The 23,262-nt window shown below is 32.1% G+C and overlaps 2 protein-coding genes across 5 annotated transcripts; one reads left to right on the forward strand and one right to left on the reverse strand.

Annotated features, from left to right (window-relative positions):
* Positions 1 to 1,358: 1,358 nt before the first annotated feature.
* Positions 1,359 to 2,947, reverse strand: LOC111998498 (uncharacterized protein At4g22758). The gene is made up of 2 exons (XM_024030595.2): positions 2,154 to 2,947; positions 1,359 to 1,821 (listed from the first exon to the last, which is right to left on the reverse strand). Exons 1-2 carry the CDS (start codon positions 2,392 to 2,394, stop codon positions 1,625 to 1,627), a joined length of 438 nt encoding a protein of 145 aa, XP_023886363.1. The 5' UTR covers positions 2,395 to 2,947; the 3' UTR covers positions 1,359 to 1,624.
* Positions 2,948 to 14,726: 11,779 nt separating this feature from the next.
* LOC111998493 (protein C2-DOMAIN ABA-RELATED 7) lies at positions 14,727 to 19,024 on the forward strand. Of its 4 annotated transcripts, none has more exons than XM_065759864.1 (3): positions 14,727 to 14,940; positions 18,114 to 18,209; positions 18,472 to 19,024. In XM_065759864.1, exons 1-3 carry the CDS (start codon positions 14,830 to 14,832, stop codon positions 18,772 to 18,774), a joined length of 510 nt encoding a protein of 169 aa, XP_065615936.1. In that variant the 5' UTR covers positions 14,727 to 14,829; the 3' UTR covers positions 18,775 to 19,024. The 4 variants fall into 4 exon arrangements, with proteins under 4 accessions (XP_065615936.1, XP_065615934.1, XP_023886358.1 ...); XM_065759862.1 differs by lacking the exon at positions 14,727 to 14,940 and adding an exon at positions 16,304 to 16,533 and having other exon boundaries at positions 18,123 to 18,209; XM_024030590.2 differs by lacking the exon at positions 14,727 to 14,940 and adding an exon at positions 16,308 to 16,533.
* Positions 19,025 to 23,262: the final 4,238 nt, after the last annotated feature.

Below are 23,262 nucleotides of genomic sequence, written 5' to 3' on the forward strand. Positions count from 1 at the left end.
TTATCTTAGGGTTAATCAAGTATTTTTTTAGTATATAAATCCTATGTTGGGTGCATTGTAATACAAGTGTTTAATTAATAATACGTAGTCATCAAGAGCTTTCNTTTTTAAATCTTTTATTGAAAATGAAAAAATAAGATTATGTTTGATAACTATTGTTTTTTTCTTATTTTCTGTTTTTTTTTTTTTTTAATTTGAAACTAAAAAACTTGTTTGACAATTCAAAATAGACAGAAAATAAAAACTATTCTCAAAACTTAATTTGTAAAAGAAATTGAAAACATGTAAAAGGATTTTCTAATTTAGTAGTGCTACAAACACAAATTATTTTACAACATTTTTACAAACTGCTAAATCTGCTGATGTGACAAATTCTTACTAATTCTAATATGAATCTATCACTACCAACACATTTTATTTACAATAACTATTTGAAAAATGCTAAAATCACATTAGTAGTTTGTAAAAATATTGTAAAATATTTTGTGTATTACTCTTTCTAATTTCATAAGTCAAAGAAAACACGCATTTAATTTAATGAATTTGTCTCATTTAATGAGTTAGCATCAGAGTTCAAATCTTAATAACCACATATTTTAGTATTTTCTATTTTTTTTCAAAAAAACAATTTTTTTTTAATTTCAACTAACCAAACTTGTTTTTTATTTCAAAAATACAAGAAAATAGTTTTTTTTTAATTTCCAAAAACAATTTTTTAAAAATAAAAAACAAAATCAGTTATCAAACATAATCTAACTGACTTTTTTAACAATTTTTTATAATTCTTATTAAACTTTTTAAACTTCTTAAAAGTGGTATAAAAAAATTTCTTTATTAATAAATGTCATTAGGGTATTATATGTTAAGGTTCATGAACCCTAATATTGTGGAAGTCTGTTTTGATTTTTGAACACAACATATATATATATATATATATATCCTTAGTATATCCGTTCCGTTCAGATAATACTTTAACCTTTATTATCTTCAACTTTAGTTAAAGGTTATTGTCTTCAACTTTAGTTAAAGCAGAATTTCCTTCCACCAACCGAGATAACTGATAAGCATAGGAAATTTAGGCAAACTACCCCAAGTAAAATCTAGGCTTATCTGGTGGCTCTTCTGATTTTGCCACGTTCGAAAGCAAATTTTGAAAGCATCCCATGTGGCCTTTGACCAACAATCTAATTCGATTGTTTTAAATTAATAAATTGACCTTAATAATCTGTGCAGGACCCGGACATTTCAAAGTTTAATACAAATTTCTCGATTTCAATCTAAAAATATTCCCAGAATCAGCGGCCACTTTAATATACCATCTCAGAAACAATGAACCCATTTACCCAAAAAAAAAAAAATAAAGAAACACTAATTTTATTTCAAACCAAAACCTCAAATTTTATTTGTGAGGAACAATTGCAAGTTCTTCTCCAACACACACCATAATCATCAACTTCGAAAACAAAAACAAAAACAAACAGATGTCTATCAGCAGCGAAGCTCATACATAATTTATGCCTCTTGGAAACTGAAATCATCAGAAATGAAACTAACAAAAACAAGAGAAGCATAAATACTTTCCTCCATCACCATTTAGATGTAGTTGAGGAATCATGATAATTAATCAATGGGAATAAATCTTGAGATTGAGGGACTTGTTGATCCATGCCTTCCAACTCCCACTCCCACTCCCATTCCCCTTGCTAGAAATTTGCTGCATCGATCTTTCCTCATCTCCTTCCATTTTCACTGGCTGGGGCTTCTTGCACAGCAAGAAATTCCGAACTCCTTGCGATCCAATTGTGTCCCATGGACTCAATGCTGCAATCATATTCATATACGAAACAAGTTTATTACCCAAAATCCAAGTTGATTCCCTATCAAAAAGTTGAAACTTGCAAACAATGGCATAAAAATATAACATTCATCCAATTTTGATAAAAATATTCGATTCCATTCCATTAACAGGGAATATCAGAAATCAAATTTTGATAAATAAAGAAAAAACTGTTCTTGTCTATAAAATTTGAATAAAAACTGAAATGGGTTTTCGATATTTTGATCTTAGGAAACAAACAACAATAATAAATTGGAAAAACGATGAATAACAGAGATGGGTTTTGGAAAAAAAGAAAAAAGAAAAGAAGGATTACCTTCAGGTCCAGCATTTGGGCAGTAGAGGAAGAAATCATTGAGATTGGATCCGAGAACCGGAAGGCGACCCTCACGGGCGTAGGATTTGAGGGCGGTGTCGATGACCGCAGCGACAAGCTCGTCCTCACTCACCACGAATCGGATCGGACCGGCACTCCCTAACACGGTTATGCTGATCAACAACCTGTTACCGCCTTTGTTGGCGGCGGTCTGATTCTTCTTTGGCTTGTACAGCAACATCTTTGTAACCCACAAATACAACAACAAAAACTAAAACAAAGCTAACCGAGAATAAATAAGATGTTGTTGGAGAATGAAAAAAAAAGTTAGAAATGAGAAATTCGGAAACTGCAAAGAGGGTTTGAGGTGTTTGAGAATTCAGGGGTCGACGCCTAGGCAGCGGTAGTACCAGCCTTCCTTGCAAGATCCGAAAGCAAAAGCGAAAGCGATTGCAGCGCTCGCCCTTGTTTGGGAGAGGGAGCGCATGAAACTGCTACTACTTGAGATTTCCACCATTCACAATAACCTGTTATTCGATTTTTGTTTGATAGAGATTGATTTGAGAAGTGAATCCCTCTGAGAAGAGAGAAAGATTGGTATTTTGGGTCTTTGCTTTTTGCTTTGCTTTGCTTTGTTTTGTTTTGCTCTGTGTGTGTGTGTGTGTGTGTGAAGGAAAAAGAAGAGCGTGGCTGGCGTTACTTAAATAAATTGATAGATAGAGAGATGGAGAGAGAGAGAGAGAGGTGCTTAAGAGTTAAGTCTTTTTTACGGTTTAGGGCTTGCGTTTGGAAATTCAGTTTGTATTAGGGTTTGCTTCTCTAATTTAAATAATGGATTTGTTTTAATTTAGCACCGACTCTCCGCCGTTTGTATTTGTCTCGGGAAGTTTTCCAAGTCCTTCCGGAATTACAGATTTATTACAGTTTTGAATCTCTTAAACAATTTATGAAATTTTATTTTATTTTAATTTTAATTTTTTTACCGCACAACAGCTAGTTAGCCCATTTCAATTTAGAATCCAAATCTTCAATTTAAGGCCTTCTTGACGTTTTCTTTCTATTTTTTTTATTATATTTTTTTATAGACCTGTTTTTCTTTTCTAGGTGGGATATGAGAATGAGGGACACGGGTCCAATGCTTATACAATATAGACACGTGTTTTATTTTTAGTAGGTGTCTGCAGTGGGTCTATTCTAGTGCAGTGGAGTTAACTTATCCGAAAAAAGGAGGACAATTGAACCAAATCTTTTTTTTTTTTTTCTTGAAACGATAGCAAAGCCAAATCTGCTTTGATCTTTATTCCAATGAGCTAGAATTACAAGAGATAAGAGATACCATGCACATATAAGTGTGCATTCAGCAATTGTTGGAAAATATTTTGTTTTGTTTTTCTTGTTGTCTTAGAATGCGTTTGACATTAGTTTATTTAGGTTTTATTTTTTTTTAAAATTAAAAATGTGATAAAATACACTTGTATTTCAAAAAAGTGAAAAAAAAAAAGTGAAGTTTTAAAAAATTGTACATAAAAGCTATAAATTGAACAAAAAGACTCACGCCAAACAAATTATTCAAAAAATTTCTAACTTTTAGCTTTTTGTAATACATTTAACATAAAAGTTACCAAAAATTATATATTTTGATAAAATATCATGCAAATAAGCTATCGAAACTAAGCAAAGCCAAACACACTTAACTCTTCAAATTATCTATAAAAGAAATTACATTTTAAGATAATATGATTTTTTCTTTCTTTTTATTTTTGTCTAAATATGTTATTATTAGACATTCATATTTTTAAAAAATTACTAAAAATTTATATATGAAATTATATTATTTAGCATTAAGTATTTATTTATGGAATTGGTCTCTCCTCTGTTATCCTTGAGGGTGGTTCATACTAGGTCATCAAAGTTTTAAGAAGTTCATCCAATATTAACTATTTGTATATTTGATAAGTGGAGTTTTGAAATGATATATTGAGATATGAAACGATTTGAATTTTTTATGTTCACTTCATGATGATTGCTCTTTATCATCAAAGTGAGACATAAATGAGTTTCGATCTAAAGTCCTTTATTTGATAGCAAGAGACTTTACTATTTTTTATTTATTTATTTATTTTTATGAGAGATACTTTACTAATTGAGCTAACTGAACCTGTAGGAATAAAGGTCCAAATTTATATATTGGGCATTGGGCTTTATTTGGGGATGTGGCGTGTCCGAGAAGAAGTAAGTAATTGAGAGAGGCTCAAAGTTTAGAGTTACATAAGGAAGGAATGGAGGAGGATAGTCCGAGGAGGAATTCCTTCTCTGATATGATGAATACTGATCAAATATGTATTTCAGTAATCTAGGTAATCTTCCAAGAGGTTTCTAAGATAAGGATAAGCCTCGTGCACGAATAGGAGCAATAAGAACTCAAAAATATTTAAAGGAAAAGCTGCTACCACCACATTAAATGCACTGCAGCTACTTTTCTGACTGTATTTATGTAGAGAAGACCTCTGAACAGTGCAATCTCAACTACCACAACTCATAGAAAGCTAAAGAGGATGTTTGATGGGACATGCACTTAAGTGAAGGTTAAATGATTAACAAGTGTAGGATCAAGATGGTCTGAAAGGAACTATATAATGTGAGAGACCTCCCATGAGAAGGGGATTGAATAAAAAGAGAGAGAAAATACTGTAGCAATCAAAATTGTATTTGTAAACAGTTATATTGATTTATACTCAGAATCGTCTCCTCGGACAGTGAATTTACCCAGTCCTATGTGTCCTGTTCTTACTTGATCATCTTCTGAATTCATACTAGCCGTTATTAAATTCACTAGGGCCTAGTCCTTTACAAATTTATTGTATTGGGCTCACTAGGTCATCATCCTATTCATCTTGGGCTTGGGCCGCAAATTGTGTCCCTACAGAACCAATGATAGTTTCATATTCATAGTTGTTATGTATGTTTTTCTTGACATATGAAAATATAAATTTAGAATAAGAAGGTAATGAGTCTTGCATACTTAAAACTCCTAAAAATAATATATTTATAAAGTAGCTAGTTATAAACCCCTTCATACTCATTAGTGCATTTAGGAACAAACACAATTAGATACATATAAAACACTCATGCCAAAGTTTAATACTATTAGTATTCATTTTTGAATTTTTTTCTAACTCTTGGAAAATCCATGGAAAGATTTCCTTTAGTAGAACATGTAAATTATGCAATACTGATTGTTTTAATCTAGTAAAAAAAGAAAAAGGTTATTGAATTTATTATATACTTATTTTCCTTAGAACAAAAGGTGTGAGGAATTGAACTCAAGTTCTCCTTCATAAGTAAATTGAGTAGTCTACTAAAGTAAAAGACACTTGATAACTTATTTTGATACTAATTTTTTAATGTTATTTTTTATTTTGATACAGTAAATTTTGTTAAAGTTTATTTTATTTCTCAAATAAATTATGAAAATTGAGTCAATTTGTACATCGATTGAAAAGGCACAATTGGTTTGTGATAATCTAAAAAAAAAAGTCATTCAAGTTTATAAGTTTAAGTTTTGGAAAGAAAATTTACAATAGCTTCAAATGGATTGAACGTTGATTTAAATAATTAAATGATCGAGCTTAAAGAAGTTTCAAATGGGTTCGTGTTATGGTCTTGGTATCCCACATGGATTAAGTATAAGCTTAACCATGTGTTTATAAGCTCTTGGGCACCCTCCCCTTGCAAGCTGATTTTCAAAGGTGAGTTCTACCCACAGGTTTGTAATAGTTCGGGTAGTTGTAATGGTCTTTAAGGCACAAAATTAAAATATATTTAAATTTTAAATTGGAACATTTAGCACAAAATTAGAGTATATTACTGTAGTCTAATGCTTTATTCAGTTTTCATTTAAATATATTATATATCTATCTAGATTAGATTTCTCTTTTATTCATTTATTTACTACTAGAATCAATTAGATTTCTCATTCAATTTGTTTTCATCACTTACATAAACATATTTTTCCTTATTATTTACTCTCACTTGTAGTCTAAGGGATTAATTGGCTATAATGGACTCCCCATCCATAATTTACAACCTATTAAGTCAATAAATTTTTTGGGTAAATTACATCAGTCTCTATTGAAATGTCATGAAATGACATACTCCTCCCCAGATTATGGATGACATGATACTTTCCCTTTAGAGTTTGTATAAATATTACAAATAAGTGTATGCCCAACTTTCTGAATGGAATATTTCATTTAAAAAAGGTTTTCATCCTCAAATTGCGGAACAAAAGACACTCACACTGTGTTTGGTTGTAGCTAGGAAAAGGAGAGAGAAAGGAAAAGAGGAAGGGAAGGGAAAGAGAGAAGAAAATATTTCCTTTTGATGTGTTTGAATATAGGAAAGAAAGGATAGAAGAAAATGTAAAAATTCTATCATTTGTTTGGTTTGCATAGAGAAGAGAAAGGAAAAATGCACACATTTACCTTTGTGCCCTCGTTAATGATGGAGAAATTCATATATTAAAACAATTGTAATTTTTTAATAGTGTTAAAGACATATTAGTTTTCACATTGCTTAAGAAAATATATTGTGTGTAGTATAATTTGCCCTACCCTCTCTTAAAAGTTACCATAGCTTTTGAGTGAAGTTGTGGTGTGCCTTTGTGTTAGAACCCTTTTCTCTCTCCCTTATGTGTGTGTTTGTTTGTTTCTTAAAAAAAAAGAATAGGTAATTATCCTACATTATTTAAGAGAGTGTGTTGTGTGTAGTATAACTTGCCTCGCCCTCCCTTAAAAGTTACCATGGCTTTCGAGTGAAGTTGTGATATGACTTTATGTTAGAACCTCTTTCTCTCTTTCTTGTGTGTGTGTGTTTGTTTCTCAAAAAAAGAAAAAAAGAAAGAAAAAAAGACATATTAGTTATTTACAATATAAAGTGGTGGGCTCTAGAAAATTAGGTCTATCTCTCCATGCCATTTCCGCCCAAATTGGGCTGATATCAAAACAGTGGGGCCTATGAAAAAAGCATCACTTCACCTTGTCAACTTTTCTTTACTCTTGGACAACCAAACAAGAGAAATGATTTACTTTTCTTGCTTTTTCCTTCTTTTATCTTTCCTTCTCCCTTTCCCAAAATAGTGTTAAAGTCTATACAAATTAGTAAGAATCCTTTTATATATATATATATATATTTTTTTTTTTCAAGGAATATCTAATTAGGGAAGTAACAATATTAGAGCACATTAACTTAGTTATTACATTTATAAAACCCTTAAGGGGAAGGGCCATTTCGATAAAACTTAAGAGAAGTTTGTGAAATATATACCCGTCATTTTTTTTTTTTTCCACCTTTTAAGAATAAGGAATTACATATTACTATTTTTTTTTAATAAATAAACAAGGTGAAAGGACTTAGGAGATAGTCATTGACCTCATGGTGGCCTTACCTAGGTTTTACCATGGTAGTTAATCTATTTATTGAGGAACCAATACTTGAGCGGCCAATAGGCAAAGAGTGGGTCACAAACTTTTTTCAAGGGGTAGAAAGTATTTATTTGTTATTTATTTTTGGATTTCAACAAAGAAGCCGTATAACAATAAAAGACAGAAAAGTGTGAGGGAGAAAGAAAGTAAAAAAAAAAAAAAAAAATTCTACTAAACCAAACACTTTCAGACCAATATTGAATGGTCATTAATGTAAAGCTTGATTTTGACGAAAATTCTGTCTATTGTTCCATATGAATAGGGATCCATATATGGTATAACTTGTGTGGATTGTAGAAATTCTTCCTTTGTTTTCTTGGATGATAAGACACACTTAATCCAACAATGACATGTTATTGTTGTTCTGTTGGCTCTTAATATTTATTCTAGGGACGATTGTTCGAAAACCATTATCCTAAAAGTAAAAGTTTTATCCCTTAAAAGAAAAACAATAAAAGACAGAAAAGTGTGAGGGAGAAAGAAAGTAAAAAAAAAAAAAAAAAATTCTACTAAACCAAACACTTTCAGACCAATATTGAATGGTCATTAATGTAAAGCTTGATTTTGACGAAAATTCTGTCTATTGTTCCATATGAATAGGGATCCATATATGGTATAACTTGTGTGGATTGTAGAAATTCTTCCTTTGTTTTCTTGGATGATAAGACACACTTAATCCAACAATGACATGTTATTGTTGTTCTGTTGGCTCTTAATATTTATTCTAGGGACGATTGTTCGAAAACCATTATCCTAAAAGTAAAAGTTTTATCCCTTAAAAGAAAGTTGCAGTTTTATCTACCTATTTAAAGGAAATAGTAGAAGTTGTTTTATTTTTATTTATTTTTATTTATTTCTCTGTCACATTATTGTGGTTGGTGTGAGAAATTATTGTTGTTTATTTATTAGTCTGCACAAAGAACAGAGTGAGTAGAAACGCATTCTGCTCTATGTTATTATTGGTTGTTATCCTGACAAGTTGTAACAAAATTGTAATTAGGTTTTGTTTGTATCTTCTTGTGTCAATTAAATGGTGGAGTCTTCTCATACAGTATCAACTTGAAGATTCTAATAATCATAGAGCTTGGAAGACTAGAAAGGAGGATGTTTTTTGTTGTAAAAGTTGTTGGAGCCCAACAAAGGGGTATCGAGTGTATGACCTGAAAGAGGTGTTTAAATGAGCTATCCACCACGAAATTCATGCCAGGCGATGAGGTTCAAGTTCAATTACTACTTTTACTTATATCGGGTCCAGAGACTCCAGACAAACATAAATTCTGTCTCATTATTATTATTATTATTTTTATCATTTTATTAATTGTAATTTGTAATATATTTGTTTTATTTTCCTTATAAATTAAACAATGTTTAATAATGAAGCACAATTTCGTCAATTGCATGGTCGTCCAAACAGAGTCCAATGAGAGCATGTTTGTAACCTGTAATATAATAACAAAGATGTTCTTCTTTCTAAGGTCAGTAGCGTGGTGTCAACCAATGAGCCTCTGATGGCAAAGTCGGATGCTTGGAGAGAAAATTAATAAATTAAACAATGAGCTATCCACCACGAAATTCATGCTAGGCGATGAGGTTCAAGTTCAATTACTACTTTTACTTATATCGGGTCCAGAGACTCCAGACAAATATAAACTCTGTCTCATTATTATTATTATTATTATTATTATTATTATCATTTTATTAATTGTAATTTGTAATATATTTGTTTTATTTTCCTTATAAATTAAACAATGTTTAATAATGAAGCACAATTTCGTCAATTGAATGGTCGTCCAAACAGAGTCCAATGAGAGCATGTTTGTAACCTGTAATATAATAACAAAGATGTTCTTCTTTCTAAGGTCAGTAGCGTGGTGTCAACCAATGAGCCTCTGATGGCAAAGTCAGATGCTTGGAGAGAAAATTAATAAATTAAACAATGAGCTATCCACCACGAAATTCATGCTAGGCGATGAGGTTCAAGTTCAATTACTACTTTTACTTATATCGGGTCCAGAGACTCCAGACAAATATAAACTCTGTCTCATTATTATTATTATTATTATTAATTGTAATTTGTAATATATTTGTTTTATTTTCCTTATAAATTAAACAATGTTTAATAATGAAGCACGATTTCGTCAATTGAATGGTCGTCCAAACAGAGTCCAATGAAAGCATGTTTGTAACCTGTAATATAATAACAAAGATGTTCTTCTTTCTAAGGTCAGTAGCGTGGTGTCAACCAATGAGCCTCTAATGGCAAAGTCAGATGCTTGGAGAGAAAATTAATAAGAATCAAATGTGTATTTTAGTAAATGTGTGTACCTTCTCTTAGATTCTAAGGTGGTTTATATAGATTTTGTCTTTCTAATTGTTGGAGGCCTTCAATGGTGGCTTTAATGCCTTTGATAATGTCTCTAGTGGCTTAATGAGCTGATTGATGAGCTTCCGTTGGTAACAGCTCATGTATTAAATGCGCATTTATGACGTTTTGATCATCCAATGATAAGTTTGGATGATGCAAATTTATTTATTCATCATTTAATATGAAAAAAAAAAAAAAAATCAAACACATGATATAATATGATTGGTAGAGCATGAAGTGAAAGTGTAGAACAAAAGTGTGAGAAAATATTTGTGCTCAATACCTGATAGTTAGGAAGCCTTAATTTTGTCACCTAGTAATTAGAGTCTCAATGGTGTGATAACTACTACAATGGAAAAATTAAGACAACATGATAAACCTGACAAGTGAAGAGGAAGTTCCAAGTTAAGAATAAAGGAAAAGATGTTTTTATTATGGCAATTTGGGGGGGACTTGAAGAATAAGTATGGAATTATTATTATTATTTTTATTTTAAAGAGATGGTTTCACAACTTATTCTTAATTACTCTTTATTATCAGATATCGATTGGTTTTTTGGTGTAGACGAGAATCGAATCTTAAATATTTTCTCAACAAAAAAAAATATGAATTCCAAATTTCTTATTCAACTATCAAAAACTTTTCTAGTTAAGTTAAATGGAATTCATAGTTAAAAATAGTCTTAAAAAAAAAAAAAGGACGAGATATGATAGTAGTAATAATGGTGATATGCTGATTCTATAAAACAAAAAGGTGAAAAGCCACTTTTAGTCCCTATATTTTCAGGCGATTCCCATTTTAGTCCCTACATTTTATTTTTATCGCTTTTAGTCCATATCCTGAAAAACGCTTCCCATTTTGGTCCCTACTGTTACATTAGAAAAGGAGAAAGCTGACGTGGCAAATGGTAGGAATAAATAATAGTAAATTAATGTCTACGTGGCCTAAATTAATAATAAAAAATATTTTTTGGCATTAAAAAATGCCACGTCAGCATCTAAATTTAAAAAAAAAAATTTAACTAAATAAAAAAAATAAAAACTAAATTAAAAACTAAAAATTACATGAATTGAGATCTAAGTGTGTCTTGAACAAGAACAACAAGAACACAAACTCAGATCCAAGGACACAAACACAGAAATTAAAAAAAAAAATTACAAATCTAAGCCATGAGATATTTTCATTTTCTCAAAAATCTCTCTCTCTCTCTCTCTCTCTCTCTCTCTCTCTCTCTCTCTCTCTCTCTCTCTCTCTCTCTCCCTCCCTNTACGAAGACATTTCAACTAGTCAAGGACTGCACAATCAACGACGCTATCTCGTAGGACGACGATGGATCAACCTTCATCATTTGGGACCCTACCGTTTTCACCAAAGATTTGCTCCCTAAGTTTTTCAAACACAACAATTTCTCTAGCTTCATTCGCCAACTCAACACCTATGTATGTTAATATTCACTCTCTCTCTCTCTCTCTCTCATGGAGCTTTTTGTATGTTTAGGTTTTTGATTTTTGTTTATATTTTTTGTTTTTTTAGGGATTTAGAAAAGTAGTACCTGATCGGTGGGAATTCTCAAACAACTACTTTCGCCGAGGGGGGAAGAAGCTTCAGAATTTTTTTTTTTTTTTTTAATTTCTGGGTTTGTGTTCTTGGATCTAAGTTTGTGTACTTGTTGTTCTTGTTCATGACACATTTAGATCTCAATTCATGCAATTTTTAGTTTTTAATTCCGTTTTTAATTTTTTTTATTTAGTTAAAATTAATAAATTAATTTTTTTTTTTTAATTTAGATGCTGATGTGGCATTTTTTAATGTCAAAAAATATTTTTTATTATTAATTTAGGCCACGTGGACATTAGTTTACTATTATTTATTCCTACCGTTTGCTATGTCAACTTTCTCCGTTTCTGTTGTAACGACAGGAACCAAGGAACGTTTTTCAGGATAGGGACTAAAAATAGTAAAAATAAAATGTAGGGACTAAAATGGGAATCGCCTAAAAATGTGGAGACTAAAAGTGACTTTTCGCCAAACAAAAATGGTGATATGCTTATTGTATGATATCAAATAGTAATCTTTCTTTGAAAAAGGAAGAAGAAGAAGAATATATGTATACATTCACATTTACTACAAAGCCCATATATATCGTGGGCTTTCTACAAAATCTCTAAAATCGCAAAAAAACTTTGGGCCAGCAGCCAACCCAAATGCCACCTTTAATTTATTTATTTTTTTGAGAAACGCCACCTTTTATTAAAGATGCTATTTGAGGCGGTGAGATTGGTGGTCCACTTTTGAGAGCTTTTAATTGCTACCATAAGTTTAACAATATTCTATATATCCATCAACCATAATTATCCTATATTGGTTATGTGTGTTTGGTGTCCGCTATTTATAACTCTAGTCTACAATTACAAAAATTAGGCTTGTAGTTGTCCTCTGGTCAGATAATGTATTATAAACCCGGTTTAAAATACTAATATTACTATTTTCGTGTGTGTTCTAATAAGTATTACTGTTTACTAAAAAAAAAATTTCTGTTTTTGTTTTTATTTATTTTATTATTATTTTAGAATCATCCATCAAACATAGTGAGTTGGAAATAACGATGTACAAAATTCTATCAATGAAAAAATTATATATTTATCGGGGTTTATATATGCCTTCTCTCTCACTACAGGTTGATCTCACATACTATAGAACTCACATGTTGTGAGAGAAATGTCATATATATACACTTGAAACAGGATATAACATCTATTGATAACATCCGTTGGGCCCCAATTTATGTCAATGCACTTTCAGTGGTACATGTTAAGATAAAGAGCGGTCCAGAAGGGACAAACCATAGTGGTCCATAAGGGAAGAACCACAAGTACATACGAAAGAATCTTGCTACTTTGAATTGAGTCTGCTTTCTTCTTTTGTTGACAGCACACCAGTGGCTTAATGGAAAAATCATCTGCATCTTTCACCTTTTAGACTTGAAAATTTTTAAATGTGATGATGCAAAAAAATCGTCAGTGAGTATATATTTTTTTTGATAAGAATCGTCAGTGAGTTGATTGTCCACACACATGCCAATGGGTGTACCTGAAGAACAAAAGAGAAGAACCAAACAGAGAACACCGGTGGGGTGCCGACCAAAGACCCTTTGAAGGTTAAGTCATTGGTAGCAGAATCTCCAAGAACTCAAGGGTGCAAGAGTTAGGGAGAATGCACGTATCTCAAAAAGGTTAGGGTTTTCTGTTTATATAGTAGCGGATAGTTAACTTGAGTCCCTTGATATGAAGAGAATTTCCTTATAGGGAGAAGGACCCTAAGATATTAGGGATCACCTTTCCATATACGGGAGATCTGATTGCACGGTAGGATCTTTGGTCGTGGTGTGCAAGCTATTCCCATGTAGGGACATATGAGTGGGCCTCACGCAAGTCCCATGGAAAGATCCTAGGGCCATGGATTGTCGGGATGGAGGGTTGGATCAGCATCCAACCTGACATGATGACCCATGGGGTCTGTCATTCCCTTAAGATTGGTTTAGGCACAAGGTCGAAGATTGGGTGAGAAAGGATTGGCATCCTGTGTTGATTGATAAAAAATTATCCTCATCAAGATGTATAAACATCTCGATTATTACTACTATAAAATAGGGTTCCAAAATACTTGTTAAGAATATTATCCTAGTTGCAAATCTTAATGCAGAGAACTTATTTGGTTCTATCTGGCTCTACCTTTCTATTTTGTCAAATTTCTAATCAATATTATTTTAATTAGATAGGAAAAATTGGATCCAGACTTGTTAACCTGACCTAAACTTGAGAATTTTTGACCTAAAGTAGAAATATGTTGACTTATACGTGACCCAGAGGTGTGTAAACTTAAGAGCAAATTACATTTTTATACCCAAAACTATCACCTTGATTAAACTTATAAATTATCAAAATGTACCCTAAGAGATATAACTTTGTTTCAATGCCCCCGTGCTCTTTGTTTTGTTATTAATTCTATCGAAATTTAACATTAAAAATCAATTTATCCATTTCCAAAACAAATAATTGGGGTAAATTAATCTTTTAATGTTACATTTAGTTCGAATTAACAACAAAACAAATGGTAAGTTAATGTACTTTTGAAATTAATGAGTTAATTGTGTGTTTTGATAGTTTAATGGATTAAATGTATAATTTTTATGATAGTTTAAGATAAAAAATTGTAATTTACCTTAATATTTACATTTACTTTTTCAGCTTCCCCCTGCTTTCCAGATTCAACCGAACACAAGTTTGTTTAATCGGTCCCATCAAAAAAAAAAAAAAAAAAAGTTTGTTTAATCGGGTAATATCAACAAACAACACAACAGTCTTTTGGCTTGGCTTAGATATTTTTGGTTGAAGGTACTAGATAAACAAAATTTCACCTCTAATTTCATTCCACTATGAAAAATGACCAGTATTCCCCATGAATAGCAACGAACACCATCATTCTTTATTCATGGCAGAGCGTGAAAACTGGCCCAACTCTACTACTTTACAAATGCCTTAATCGCTAAGATACAAATTTGAAAGAGACAACCATTTTACTTTTTAGTTCTAGACAACAAAACGCGTCACATTTCAGGCAACGGATGACACGTGGGAAAATTAATAATATTCCTTTGGTGGACCCAACGTTATATATTTGTGTCCCATATATGATAAATCCCAGTTAATAATTTTTTTTTTAAAACAACTTTGTTTAACTTCTATTTCTATTTTTGTAGCTTAGACAGGGTTTAGATTTATTTGTTTATTAGCTTTGCTCAAAGCTCAACAGGTTCGTTGTGTTTCTAATGGATCATCTACTGGGTCTTCTTCGAGTTCGTGTACAGAAAGGCATTAATCTTGCTGTGCGTGACACCGTTAGCAGCGACCCTTATGTTGTTCTCACCATGGGTCAACAGGTCAGTCACTTTGCTCTTCATTATTATTACTTTCACAATCACAACCTGTTTTTGTTTTGGTTGATGATCATATATCATAATGTTTTTTTTTTTTTTTTAATGAGCGGGCCTCACGCAAGTCCCATGGAAAGATCCTAGGGCCATGGATTGTCGGGATGGAGGGTTGGATTGGCATCCAACCTGACACGATGACCCATGGGGTCTGTCATTCCCTTAAGATTGGTTTAGGCACAAGGTCGAAGATTGGGTGAGAAAGGATTGGCATCCTGTGTTGATTGATAAAAAATTATCCTCATCAAGATGTATAAACATCTCGATTATTACTACTATAAAATAGGGTTCCAAAATACTTGTTAAGAATATTATCCTAGTTGCAAATCTTAATGCAGAGAACTTATTTGGTTCTATCTGGCTTTACCTTTCTATTTTGTCAAATTTCTAATCAATATTATTTTAATTAGACAGGAAAAATTGGATCCAGACTTGTTAACCTGACCTCAACTTGAGAATCTTTGACCTAAAGTAGAAATAGGTTGACCTATACGTGACCCAAAGGTGTGTAAACTTAAGAGCAAATTACATTTTTATACCCAAAACTATCACCTTGATTAAACTTATAAATTATCAAAAAGTACCCTAAAAGATATAACTTTGTTTCAATGTCCCCGTGCTCTTTGTTTTGTTATTAATTCTATCGAAATTTAACATTAAAAATCAATTTATCCATTTCCAAAACAAATAATTGGGGTAAATTAATCTTTTAATGTTACATTTAGTTCTAATTAACAACAAAACAAATGGTAAGTTAACGTACTTTTGAAATTAATGAGTTAATTGTGTGTTTTGATAGTTTAATGAATTAAATGTATAATTTTTATGATAGTTTAAGATAAAAAATTGTAATTTACCTTAATATTTACATTTACTTTTTCAGCTTCCCCTTGCTTTCCAGATTCAACCGAACACAAGTTTGTTTAATCGGGTAATATCAACAAACAAAACAACAGTCTTTTGGCTTGGCTTAGATATTTTTGGTTGAAGGTACTAGATAAACAAAATTTCACCTCTAATTTCATTCCACTATGAAAAATGACCAGTATTCCCCATGAATAGCAACGAACACCATCATTCTTTATTCATGGCAGAGCGTGAAAACTGGCCCAACTCTACTACTTTACAAATGCCTTAATCGCTAAGATACAAATTTGAAAGAGACAACCATTTTAGTTCTAGACAACAAAACGCGTCACATTTCAGACATTTCAGGCAACGGATGACACGTGGGAAAATTAATAATATTCCTTTGGTGGACCCAACGTTGTTACATATTTGTGTCCCATATATGATAAATCCCAGTTAATAATTTTTTTTTTTTAAACAACTTTGTTTAACTTCTATTTCTATTTTTGTAGCCAGTGACAGGGTTTAGATTTATTTGTTTATTAGCTTTGCTCAAAGCTCAACAGGTTCGTTGTGTTTCTAATGGATAATCTACTGGGTCTTCTTCGAGTTCGTGTACAGAAAGGCATTAATCTTGCTGTGCGTGACACCGTTAGCAGCGACCCTTATGTTGTTCTCACCATGGGTCAACAGGTCAGTCACTTTGCTCTTCATTATTATTACTTTCACAATCACAACCTGTTTTTGTTTTGGTTGATGATCATATATCATAATGTTTTTTTTTTTTTTTGGTAGCTAGTGTTTGATTTAGAGCTTGCTATACATGAAACATTTATTTTAGTTTAATTGCTAATGTTGGTTTTTTTTTTTTTTTTGGGTCTACCTTTTGTTTTTTCTGTCTTGATAAGTTTCCAACCAACTCAGTTTCAAGATTGTGTTTTATATTATTAGAATTTTAAGGTTATAAAAAATTCCCTTCTTTGTCTTCCCTTGAATCCTAATTAGAGTAGCTCAAATTCCCACAAGATCAGTTGCTGCTTTCCCTTTTGCCTCCAATATTCTATGTTTGCTTGTGTGTTTGTGAGAGTTAAATATCCATATACTAGAAGAGAGGACAGCAATTATAGAGAGAAATTGTCACGTGTAAAATTTGGAACTGTCATGGATAAATTCAATGGTGTGAAACGCAAATATAGCTGTAGAAATCCAAAATTGGTTCACCTATAATTAGTCTTTGCAAATTAATAGTGCAGAGGACCCCATTTGCTTCATATTTTCTGCAATATATGACTCCTGTAAATAATTAAGACTTATCTATGAATTACATGTGGGTTGACTGGGACGGATGGAGACCCCAAAACTGGATGATGGATCTGGGTTCAGAAAGCAGTTTTTGGTTAGGCTATTCCTAATGATGGCTCATTTGTCATTCCTTAAGTAGTTATCTTCCTGTGAGGCTTCAAAACAAGTTGCTGCTTTCCACATGCTCCTGAATTGTTGCTGTTATTTTTCCAAGCTCTTTCATCTGTCATTTTTCAAAGTTTATTAGATTCTTTTATTGTAGCAAATTGACCCGTGTGGACTTGAAAGTTTGCATTACATCTCCAACATGGAGGTGTTAAAATCAGCTTTTTAAACTTGTGTATTTTTATCATGGAGGGACGGTTTTGTTTACTTTTTGAAATTTTAATTTGGAGACCACAATTGAACCAACATCAAATTTCAAGGACGAAAAATTCACTCCCCACACCACCCCCCCAAAACAACCTCTTTTTTGCTTGGCAGTATTTAACTTCGAACTTTTTTGATGTTAATGTATTTGGTTTTGGAGCATGCATTTGCAGACTGACTGGCTTGTTTCTTTATTTTCTTACCCAAAAGAAGACCCTAGTACTTGGTCAATGAAATAATATTTTTGGTGTAACTAACTCATTACAAATGGATAGCTTTGGCACTGAAACTTTCATGCACTTTTCAAGATGGTTATTTAAGATACGGTATCATCTGCAGAAAGTAAAAACATGACTAAGGATGTAACCTATTTGTTCCATTCATTTTTCCCACTTTTTTTAAATTTAAATTTTATTTGCAAGTTACACACCCACTCAATGGATTTTGAACTTCAAAAAATTCACTTTCCACCTAGCACTTATATATAAGGGGAGGAGGTACCACTTGAGCCAGAGCTCACTGGATTCTTTTCCTCAGCTTTTTGATTGAAGTATAATGGATGCTGACATTATTTCCTTCTGTTGTCAAATACATTGGTGCAGAAATTGAAGACTCGTGTGGTGAAAAATAACTGCAATCCCGAGTGGAACGATGAATTGACTCTTTCTATTACTGATGTTAATGTTCCTATCACTCTCGTAAGTGATACCTTACTTTGCCTTTTTCTGTAATGTAGTTTAGTGCTAATACTAAAAGTGTTCAGGAACTATTTGATTCATGTTTACAGGATCCCAATATTTTTATTGGTTGATTCATCATTGTCATTAGGGAATGTTTGAATATTATTTGCTTTTATTTTCCTGAAATATTTGGCCGGTAAAATGATTGTAAAGAAAAGCTACAGGAAGCTTATTCAGCAGGTTGTTGGTAATTTTATAGATTTATTGTTCCTCTTTGCAGACAGTTTACGACAGAGACACATTTACTCTAGATGACAAAATGGGTGATGCAGAGATAGACATTAAACCATATACTGAGAGTCTGAAAATGGGCTCGGAGAACCTCCCAAATGGTTGTGCAGTAAAGAGAGTTCAGCCGAGCAAGACAAACTGCCTTTCGGATGAGAGTTGCTGCGTTTGGAACAATGGAAAAATTGTCCAGGACATGTGTCTCAGATTGAGAAATGTTGAGCGTGGGGAAGTGGTGCTCCAAATTGAGTGGATTGATCTTCCAGGTCGTAAAGCTTTCTCCAATGAGAGCTAAATGTTACTGCTGCATTATAGGTCTCAAGCTCTTTTACAGTGGGGGTTGGAATGAGTTTAATGTATAATTTCTTTTTATTGGATAAACAAAAACTAGCCTGCAGTATTAGTGTATTACTCATGTATATGCTCCCCCTGTGGTGTTTTGATGCATACAACTTGGTATGTTTACAGTATTGCTTCTAATCTTGTGACAAGAACTGCATACAATACTTGTTATCTATCTAAGAATTAATCAGCAACTTTCTCAATCTGCAAACATGCACGTTTTTAACTTGAGAGACCTTGTTGATCAGACCTCTCTTTTGTCTTTAAGTCATGGAAGCACCATGGAATTAGGTAAGTAATGTGGCTTTGTGAATGATATTACTAACCAAATCATTACCTCCTCTTCCTTATTCTTGAATTCTTCCTTAAAATGCTTAGGTGTTTTACATGAGGATATCTACCTCCATCGGTCAATATTTGCTCAAAACAGAAATTTGCGCATCTTCTCTATGATCAATACAATCTATATGTATAAAACATCATATCAAACCAATTTTTAAACAATTTTTTTTTTTTTTTCCTTTTTTGTTAACATTAGTACTCTTATTTTGTTTTTAGTGGCATTTGCAAACCCACGGCCACATGTTAAGCAAAATGGGGCTTCCACTTTCCTTGACCACAGCTATAGATACGATGATTAGCCACATAACATGCTAGGAAAATGGATCTACTATTTAGTATTTACAAACCCACTTCTTGACCTTGCCGAAGGCACAGCTCCATGTATGGCGATGCAAAATTGAAGGCTGTCATTCAACAACATGAGCTACTGACAAGGTAACATAACAGTAGCAGATTCTTGGTGCAAGAAAGCAAACAATTCTTCGGTTCTTTTCTCCAAAATTGTCTACTTCCACACTGCTGTGCAGAGAAACAGCCCCTTCTATGAGAGAGAAATAGATCAGGAAAAATCATTGAAATTCTGTGTTTTTCTGACAGCGGGCTCCGAACTTGGGCCCGTGTTCATTAATGGTGTTTTTGAATTTTTTTTCTCCATGTTTTCATTGGGCTTTAAGAGCAATTGCATTAATGCTAAAATGTCATATTGCTATTTTTAGCACCCCAATACTACAAAACATGCTACAATGATGGTGCTATAGTTAAAAATTTTTAGCTTCTTGTTACAGTGCACAACCATTTATGGGTGTGCACTAACTCAAAGCTAAACTCAAATATTTTTTTAATGGTTGTACTATAGCTCAAAGCTAAACTCAAATATATATATATTTTTAATTCCCACTCACATTAAAATAATATTTATTTATTTATTTTTCTATTTCTTTTACTAAGTCGTTTCACACTCATTCTCTCATTCTCAAATAAGCTCTCAGACTCTCACCTCTCTCTCATCCTCCTCCAACTCTCACCGATTCATCTATCATCCTCATCGATTCATCATCCTCCTCATCGCTACCACTGAAGCTCACGCACCATTGCACCATTGCCAAAGCTCACGCACTATCGCACTAAAGCTCATGCATCATCGTCGACCCACGCACCATCTCCGACCCGATTCATCATCCTTCTCACCCAATACAAAAAGTGAAAAAATTTACACAATATATTGTAAAATATGTTGGAAAATTTGGTTTTGTATCTCATACAAAACACATAGCAGAAACAACAAACACATATCTACTTCATTCATGAAAGATAACATGTAACCTTGAATTATAGAACAAAGAATAGAAAGCGTACCTTGGTACAGTGAAATTGAAAACAAAATATTAGAAGTACTTGGGAAAACTTTTCATCTTCACTCCAATTCCACTTATTGCCCAAGAAGAGTGGCCTCTCAATCAATTTCCAAGAAGAGAATAAAAGAGTGTCCAACACTCACATACACTATTTCATTTCTTATATGATCTTAATGAAAAACCACTTATAAAATTCTTTATATTTCTCTCCTTATATATAACTAATTATCTAATTTTGCTAGCCTTTTGGGCCATTCTACTTGGGTTTTAGTATGTGGCTTGGAGTGGGACCAAAAAGGAACAAATAAGACTCTAGCTCTAATGGGCCTTGGGCTTTTCTATCAACTCTTGACAAGTCTAAAGTTACCATTAATTATATTCAATACCACTATATGAATATAATTGCACTTCATACCTTATTAATAAATTATATCCCAAGACTTTATTATACATGCAATCTCTTCATTAAAATATTCGTAGTAATACAAAGTCATGAATGTTGATTGCCACTTTGAAAATTACTACATCTTAATCCTTGAATACCCGATTTAATCCTTTATGTTATTCATCATATATTTATGAAATCCAATTTCATAAATATATACTTTAGTAATACTAAAGTGGTTGGGCCCAACACTCTGAATAACTAAACTCATTAAACTTATTTCAAGGGAATATTTTATATCTTTGTTAAGAGATTATGAATTACATCTTGAGAATATATGTTCCATCAACACTAAATGCGGCTGCCCAACATACTGAGGTTTTGATCGTGACTTATAGATCTCACACTTGATATATCAAAGCAACCTACACCTCATGACTAGGTCCATTATTCTTTCAAGATTTAGAGTTGATGTAAATAGAAGTCGTGAGATTTATTATTCATTTGACAGTCGTTAGGGGAATAATAAATTTCATAGCGGTTCAGTTCAATATGTCTTAACTCTTAAAGCATATTAACATATCAACTAGAAGTCTCCACTTCCATGATCAAGACAAATCATCTTAGTTGATATGTTATAGTCTTCGTAGATGAAATACCTAATTTCATTACCGACTACGAACTAAAATTCTAAGTTTACAAAGAACTTGTGATATATATCTTTTGTGACTTTTCACATAAATCACATACTATGCATTTCATAGACTAAGATAATATCACATTAGTTCATTTATAGATAGTCTCATATAATTAAACAATTTAATTATTTATGTCATGCCAATAAATTGGATTTTAGGGCATAAACCCCAACAAAATAGAAGCACATCAGAGCTTGCATAACTTTGTAAATATCCAAACTAGCTATAGCAGCCGTGTATATATACACGGTTACTGTATCTTACTATCTATTATTTTAATATTATTTTATATTTTATATTAAGTTATTAAAACCCATTTGGCTCATTTTTTTTCTCACTCTTCTAAGTTGAAATCAATGCCTCTTCTACCTGTTTCATTCCTGAACTCAAGACTCTTCTTCTCCCTCTTTGTTCCGCCTTTCTCACATATCAGCTCTTGCTCATTCTCTTCACCATGGATAATAAAAAAGTATGAACATTAGAGAAAATAATAAAAAAATTAATGAAGAATGAATATTTTGTTGAAATATATTCTAAAATAGATAAGTTGATGTGGGTTTTTTGGAAAAGTAGTTGTGTAAAATAGAAAAAAGTAGGTTTTTATGCTAAAATAGATTGAATATTTTACACGGACTGATGCAATTGCTCTAAGAACTATAAATAGAAAACAAGTAAAAGCATGCTTTCATTTTCCTTTTGTATCTTTGGAGACTTAATAACAATTTTTGTTTTTTTATTTGTTTTAGGTTACCAAGCAAGTTTTTTGAGTTAGAAAATATAAAATTGTTCTTAAAAACAGAAAACTACTAAAGTTACCAAACATACCATAAAAAGTTTGAGTTTAGATAATGAGAACGAGTTTACAGTGCTTTCAAATATAGCAAAAATGAACTTGTATGACATTATTTTTTTGGCTCCTTAGAAATGATATTGAAGACACACTAGTTTATTGTTACTCATTAGTATTGCCTTTCTCCCCCATAATAAGTGCTTGGTTCAAATCCCTCTTCCACTTGTGAAAAAAAAATTAAAAATTAAAAATTGAGAAGAGAATGATTGAGGTTAATGCTTATGGCAGCGTTGTTGCTGAAGATTGTTGTACAATATATAGTGGAAACTCTAACATCAATAGGTGTGATTTAAGGATAGCAAAAGTGCATTTAGGGAAAAAAAAATCTACATGAGCTAATAATATCTAATTCAGTCAACTTCATGCTACGTTTGTAGGTAACATCAACTAAAATCCACTATCAAAGACATGGATTACAACCACATTTTATCAAATCTCACAATTCTCACAACTCACACAAATAACACTTTCACAAAGCTCACTAACATAAACAAAAACTCTCTCACAATACACCCAAAATCCCTCTCACACTCACAAAATAAACAAACTCTCAAAACACAATCATGAGTCAACCCAAAAAAATCTCCCAAACTTGAAGATCCAATGGGTACCCAAACTTCTTTGTGACATGACAGGTAAAACCCATGTCACAAGTCATCAAAGTTGATCACACCCACAAAATTAGCTTCCTTTGATTAAATTCATAAGGATCCATTCTAAACAAAATTCTCAAATAAGCGTTATTCTTCTCTACTTGGTTGGTAGCCTAAATGACCCTTCTGAACAATGGGATGGTAGGGTTAGTTCCTAA

Source organism: Quercus suber, unplaced genomic scaffold (genome assembly GCF_002906115.3).
Source record: "Quercus suber isolate HL8 unplaced genomic scaffold, Cork oak 2.0 scaffold_344, whole genome shotgun sequence".
Lineage (NCBI taxonomy): Eukaryota > Viridiplantae > Streptophyta > Magnoliopsida > Fagales > Fagaceae > Quercus > Quercus suber.

Bases quoted from the DNA above. Each gene is read 5' to 3' on its own strand.
- LOC111998498 (XM_024030595.2), bottom strand. From the start codon at position 2,394: ATGTTGCTGTACAAGCCAAAGAAGAATCAGACCGCCGCCAACAAAGGC. The intron at 1,822-2,153 runs GTAATCCTTCTT...ATATGATTGCAG, and splicing joins CCCAAATGCTGGACCTGAAG to CATTGAGTCCATGGGACACA.
- LOC111998493 (XM_065759864.1), top strand. From the start codon at position 14,830: ATGGATCATCTACTGGGTCTTCTTCGAGTTCGTGTACAGAAAGGCATT. The intron at 14,941-18,113 runs GTCAGTCACTTT...ACATTGGTGCAG, and splicing joins TTCTCACCATGGGTCAACAG to AAATTGAAGACTCGTGTGGT. The intron at 18,210-18,471 runs GTAAGTGATACC...TCCTCTTTGCAG, and splicing joins TTAATGTTCCTATCACTCTC to ACAGTTTACGACAGAGACAC.